Raw genomic sequence first — 6,787 nt, 5'->3', positions numbered from 1 at the left:
GATACATTAGTTGAAAACAACATATAACCCCAAATACCTAATTTCAACAATAAAAAGGAGATGCAATATGCAAAGGTAGCAACAGACGTACATAAGTAGTAAACCCTTTGAAAAGAATGGAACACATGATAATTGACAAAGAAAATAATGGAGACATAATTTAGGTAATGGCTGACCTGCCAAGAAAGGACACGTGGTGTTCTCATGGAAAGTCCATGAACTCCCTTTTGATTTTTTATGTAAAAAATGTACAAAACAATTCATAAGCATTGTCTGTCTGGTGCATTGATTGGAGTTAGATAATTGTATCTACACGTGTCCTCTTTTGGAGTACACCAAGTGGTAAACATCTTTTCTTGAATCCCTTTGTTCAATTTCTCTCTCATGTGCATCTTCTAAAAAATAAAAATCTTGAGAATGAGGCATTTCTTTACTGGCCATAGTTAAGAGCCTGCAAGCTGTTTGATAAAAGGATTCTTGTTGGTAAGCATGACTTTCCTCTGTTTTGAGCTGAAGTTTTAGTAAATTTGGCAGCTTTTTTATGTTATATTAGGCAACTTGGATAATTTGTACTGCTCCTTAGAATCTGTTGTAAAAAGATTCTTTTTTTTTTCGGTTGGGTTGGAGGGAGAAGAGAATTTATTTAGTAAATGACTCATATTTTGAGAGGTGGACATGAGTTACCTCAGATCCATGAAACCCAAGTTACATGTGGCAAAAAAGGTTGTATCTTTTTAGGGTTTTCTTGTGATTCTTGTTTAGGTGTCTGTTTTTTTACCTCTCCTAGGTTCTTTTTCCATGATTCTTTTGCTTTCCTTTCTTGAATTTGTGGATAAGGCTTTGATTTTGTCGTTTTCCCCATGTTGTTGTGTATTTAAGGGTTGGTGGTGGTGGAGATAGGATTTGCTCTTCTTGTTCTTGATTTTTTCTCCTAAAGGGAATTGCATAATTCTAGTTTACAAGAAGTTTGGATCTGTTTACAGCTGCAGATCTCCCTCATACCCTTGTTTGTCTCACTAATCTGGAGCTTGTTCCACTTATTATTTGGTCTTTTTTAGTGTACCCTTTATTTCTTGTAGAGTACTGTTGACTGAGATCTTCTTGCCCATTCAGTTTTATCTTTCCCCATTTTGTGGATTCCTAGCTCATCTCCTTGAGCTTTAAATTTAGCTGTCTTTCCCCATTTTTGTGGATTCCTAGCTCATCTCCTTTTGCTTTAAATTTAGCTGTCTTTCCCCATTTTTGTGGATTCCTAGCTCATCTCCTTGCACTTGTAAATTAGCTGTCTTTCCCCCTTTTTTTGGATTCCTACCTCATCTACTTGTGCTTTTAATTTAGCTGTCTTTCCCCATTTTTGTGGATTCCTAGCTCATCTTTTTTTGCTTTTAGTTTAGCTGTCTTTTACCATTTTTGTGGATTCGTAGCTCGTCTTCTTGTGCTTTTAATTAGCTATTTTATCGCGCTTGTGAATTTTCCTTTAAAGCAGTCCTACTCTGCGAAACATAAAGCTTGGTGCAAATCTGTTGGTGGAACCGCGGAAGGGGCTTTCATGGGCTAATGTGGTTGACTCGCTAGTTTGGGGAGATTCATTGGTAGCTTTTGCATATTATTTTCCTCTAGAAAGAATGGAGGAGTTGTCTCCAGCTGTTGCTGTTACACTCAGCTTAAGCACCTCTATCTGTGATAACCCTGCAATTTCGAACAATATGGAAATCACAAGGCTCAAATTAGTGACTGACACAGCTAGCTTACTTTCAGATCATCCATCTTTGTTGCATGTTGAGCCCAATACCAGTTGGGATGGAAATAGCAACGGTATGAAAGCTGAGGTGGGTAGAGTTCCCTTTTGTGGTCCATTGCAGACTGTATTGGGAGCTGAAAATGGCCTGATTGTTAGCGATAGCATCATTCAGGGAAATGAAGAAGACGAGATTTTATCTGTTGGAGAGGATCCTTGTGTAATTAATGGGGAGGAGTTGTTGCCACTGGGCGCTAGCTCGGAGTTGAGTTTGCCAATTGCTGTTGAAATCGAGGGTATTGACAATGGTCAAATACTTGCCAAAGTCATAAGTTTGGAGGAAAGGAGTTTTGAGAGAAAGATCAGTAATCTGTCCGCCGTTGCTGCTATCCCAGATGATGAAATTACTACTGGCCCTACGCTAAAGGCATCCGTAGTGGCTCTTCCGTTGCCTAGTGAGAATGAACCTGTCAAAGAAAGTGTCAAGAGTGTGTTTGAATTGGAATGCGTGCCACTCTGGGGCTCTGTATCTATCTGTGGAAAGAGACCAGAGATGGAGGATGCTCTTATGGTTGTTCCTAATTTCATGAAAATACCTATCAAAATGTTTATTGGTGATCGTGTGATTGACGGACTAAGTCAACGTTTGAGTCACCTGACATCTCATTTTTATGGTGTATATGATGGTCATGGAGGATCTCAGGTATAGTGTTTCTTTTATGTGTCTATATTGATTGATTAGCCAATTAAATACTCCTTAGAATAATCAAATTTTCCATACATCATTTATTTCGGACCTTACAAGTATCTTGTACACAGTGCACCAACCATTTCTTCATCCCATAATTTCAGCTGTGTAGTATTTCAGTAAGATCAAAATGTGTCAATTTAACCTAGTTCTCCAGGTCGAACTACCTGGTTATGTGTTCTACCATCAGTTTAAATCCTCATCAAGTCGACTTAATGAGAACTAAGTTTAATATAACTGACTGCTGTTTTGTCATGCAGGTTGCGGATTATTGCTGCAAACGCATTCATTTAGCATTAGTTGAGGAGTTAAAACTTTTCAAAGATGATATGGTGGACGGGAGTGCAAAGGACACACGTCAGGTGCAGTGGGAGAAGGTCTTTACTAGTTGCTTTCTCAAGGTTGACGATGAAGTTGGGGGGAAAGTGAACAGTGATCCCGGTGAAGACAACATAGATACCACTAGCTGCGCCTCTGAACCTATTGCCCCGGAAACTGTGGGGTCCACTGCGGTTGTAGCGGTGATATGTTCATCTCATATTGTAGTTTCTAATTGTGGGGATTCAAGAGCAGTCCTTTATCGTGGCAAAGAAGCAATGGCACTGTCAATTGATCATAAAGTAAATCACACATTTAGCATTACCTTTTGTCTCCTTCTTCTCCCTTTTCTTTTTCTTTTTTTTCACATACACGCTTGTCTTATTCTGGCAGGAAAGAATGTGGTTGATCCATTACCATCTCACTCTTTTACCTTGTATTCTTTTACCAGCCAAGCAGAGAAGATGAGTATGCTAGAATTGAAGCATCTGGTGGCAAGGTCATTCAGTGGAATGGACATCGTGTTTTTGGCGTCCTTGCAATGTCAAGATCTATTGGTTGGTCTACTAAAACTTTCAGCTTGCATATATTGAGTATTATCTACTGATGCTGTGCTGTGCAATGGATTTGTTTGATACCTGTTTTCTTTGGCTTCCATCAGACGGCTACCTTCTCGTCTTGACAGTCCGTTAAATTTGGAGAATTCTATTTGCTTCACCATAATCCAAAATGCTCCTTAGTGATCACACATGGTCCTGTTAGTCTATAACTATGACAAATGATGACTAGTTTGCATTTGAATTAATAAACTACATTGGCTCCTGACCTTAGGTCATTATATATGCCGACTGAGCTCTTCATCTGGTTTTTGTTGGAGATACTCTCTACATTTAATCCTCTATTTAAGCTGTTCTGCATGGCATTGAGTTCCTGTTACAGGGAAATGCTTACTATTTGATCTGTAAGGAGATTGAGATATAGCTTCCTTGATCATTAGTTCCTTCAAACATGAACTAAAACTTTTCAGCAACGAAAACAACAACTACGCCTCAGTTCCAAACAAGTTGGGGTCACCAATATGAATCCTCATTTTTTTTTCTGTAAGCTCCACTCATATCATCATCATTACCAAAATAAAGTAAAAGTGAAAGTAAATATATATATATATATATATATATATATAAAAAAAATAGTAATAATAATAATAATAGTAGTAGTAATAACAACAACAATATTGAAAGTTCTCTACCAAGTCTAAAACCTATTCCCAACTACTCCAATTACCTATATGGATCTTTCTCGTCCATTGTGCCCCATTTTTTTAAGCTAAGTATGCATTGAGTCTAAGCATTTGTAGGTCTAACTAACACTTTTCAGGAACTAGACAAATTGAATTCTCTGGGAAACAATCAATAAAAGAAAAAAAACACAAAGAAATAAGGAACTGAAGATAAAAATGAGATTTACTGCAAAAAACATTGGTAAATGTAGTATGGTGAAATGTGACTTGGTAGAAATTTCATGGTAGTATCCATAAAAAAGAGAATTTGTGGGATTTTTAGGGAATGTACATCAGATTATGCATGCTAAAGCTGAGATTCAGCTATTATTGCCCAAGTTAGAAGACAGCTGCTGTTACAGAAGATGTTTTCTGCGCTTTGTTATGTTATTTTAGGTTCAATGTTGCCTAGGTGTCTTCTTGTCAGAGATTATTATGCCAGTAGAAAACGTAGGGAAAACTAGTCTAGAGAACTTAAATTTTTTAAATATCGGGTTGGATCTAAGTAGAGCCTCATGGATAGTGAGGATTCATATCGCCGACCCCAACTTAGCTTGGGATTGAGGCGTAGTAGTAGTTGTTTTTGCCTTTCCAAATTCTCACTTCTAGTGGACAGGATAACATAAGGAAATTTTTGGGAACATCTCATAGAAACGTATATAACAGTATAAACAGGCATTTCTCTGATTGCCATCAGTAAGTACTCCCGTGATCAATAAAATCTAGGAATACAATTTGGGAATGAGCAAAGACATTTATCCTTCTATGGCCCTACCTCTGCAATCTCGAAAGTATGTCTAACTTGATTTGTGTCGTCATTAAGAGTAAATGTTTGACTTGATTTTTATATTGAGTATATGTCAAGGTGTCATGTCGTTCTGCAGTCTCTTCCATATCATCCTGTTGAGTCAAATTATGCTCTTGAATCCTGATTATCGTCACAATTTCTACCAAACAAAACTTGATTTGTTTGTGGAAATGGTTGCCACCTTATGCGATGTCTGATAATCACAATGCATATTCATCATTTTGGTAGTCAATTTTTTATTCGTGTATACCCCTTTTTTTATCCTCAGGTGACAGATACTTGAAACCATGGATTATACCCGAACCAGAAATTATGTTTGTACCACGAGCCAGAGAAGACGAATGCCTAGTTTTAGCTAGTGACGGGTTGTGGGATGTCATGTCAAATGAGGAAGCTTGTGAAGTAGCTAGACGACGAATTCTGCTATGGCACAAAAAGAATGGGACTAATCCTCTGCCGGAAAGGGGCCAAGGAGTTGATCCTGCTGCACAAGCAGCAGCAGAGTATCTCTCGACGATGGCTCTTCAAAAAGGTAGCAAAGACAATATATCTGTGATTGTGGTGGACCTTAAAGCTCAAAGGAAGTTCAAGAGCAAATGTTAAGAGATGACAATGTTCACCCGCACTTTGGTTTTTAGTATAAATCTATATACGGCTATGGGGTATAATCTCATTATTACATAACTCGGTCCATCCATTTTTTTATGGGCTTAAGGTCTGTGTATGAGAATAGTGTTTAGCATGTATTTATAGAAAAACAGTTTAACAAATGACGTTTATCCAAATTTTTGGTGTTGTTATGCCAGCAAGTGGCTATGTAAATTGAGCATGTTGTAGCAATATCAAAGATGCAAGTTCTTTGTTCTTCCGTTGTTTAGTTTATGATAAAAAAGAAAAGCCACAACAGCCGTTACGGATTCGCCTGAACCCGTAGTAGCTTTAGTTCAAATCCGTTGTATTAACAATTTCACTCAATATATATTAGAATCCGGAACAGTATTCCACGGTTATGGAAAAAATAATTCAATGATGACGTTGGCATCACTAGTTAATTCATTAATTTCTTTACCTACAGAGGTAATGCTCAAAATTGAATAAAAATAAAGTTATTTGTTTTTTTTAATCAGATAGATTGTATCCGGGTCAATAGCATCTTAACTTCAATTCCCTATAAGTAGTTTATGTATAGATTCCTAGGTTGGACGAAAACTCTAAAATGTAAACATTAATTAAAATTTAATTAATTTTCATGGATGAAGAATGAAGAAAACTGGAACACAAAAATCTATATATAATAAAAGTAGAGGCAAAAACACCATATTAAGACAAGTGGCATAACCAGAAAAAGCTAAGTGGCATTGTTAAGACAAAATAAACTACCTTTCTAACTAATTTTTTTTTTTGAATTTTAAATTTTGAATTAATAAATATAGATATTTTATGATTATCTATAAAAATGAAAATATATAATAATAAAAAAAAACTACCAATTCAAATGGAGGAGTAGTTTTAAGTTGGAGTTTTAAAATTATTTAAAATAAAAAATAAAAAAACTTTTAATTTGAATTTGGGAGTAGTTTATTCCTAATATGATAGTCTATATCTATATCAATATCTATTTATATATCTATGTCTATCTATCTTCTATGTGTAATAAAAGGAGAGACAAAGACACCATAGTAAGCCAAGTGACATCATAATAAAAAATCACTTGACAATTTTAGGACAAAGTTAGTTACGTCAAGTAATGATTGTTTTTTTTTTTAATTTAAATTTTCAAAAATTAAATTATGTATCATTGCTTATTCCATATTATGTAGATAATTTTTTTTTATAAAAATACTGATACATTTTATATAAAATAATAGATCACCCGAAAGTTCAACCCCACAACTA

At 35.8% G+C, this 6,787-nt stretch overlaps 1 protein-coding gene across 4 annotated transcripts; it reads left to right on the top strand.

The window, feature by feature from the left end:
* The first annotated feature begins 252 nt into the window (after positions 1-252).
* LOC104241917 (protein phosphatase 2C 16-like) lies at positions 253-5,756 on the top strand. Of its 4 annotated transcripts, none has more exons than XM_070171293.1 (5): positions 253-342; positions 1,487-2,441; positions 2,747-3,106; positions 3,256-3,361; positions 5,160-5,756. In XM_070171293.1, the coding sequence occupies exons 2-5, from the start codon at positions 1,626-1,628 to the stop codon at positions 5,492-5,494; spliced, it is 1,617 nt and encodes a 538-aa protein (XP_070027394.1). In that variant the 5' UTR covers positions 253-342; positions 1,487-1,625; the 3' UTR covers positions 5,495-5,756. The 4 variants fall into 4 exon arrangements, with proteins under 4 accessions (XP_070027394.1, XP_070027392.1, XP_070027395.1 ...); XM_070171291.1 differs by having other exon boundaries at positions 290-483; XM_070171294.1 differs by lacking the exon at positions 253-342 and adding an exon at positions 349-483 and having other exon boundaries at positions 1,759-2,441.
* Positions 5,757-6,787: the final 1,031 nt, after the last annotated feature.

The sequence above is a fragment of the Nicotiana sylvestris genome, chromosome 3 (assembly GCF_000393655.2).
Source record: "Nicotiana sylvestris chromosome 3, ASM39365v2, whole genome shotgun sequence".
Taxonomy (NCBI): Eukaryota; Viridiplantae; Streptophyta; class Magnoliopsida; order Solanales; family Solanaceae; genus Nicotiana; species Nicotiana sylvestris.
Note: the sequence above shows the minus strand (reverse complement) of the source record. Positions and strands in the feature narration are given on the sequence as shown.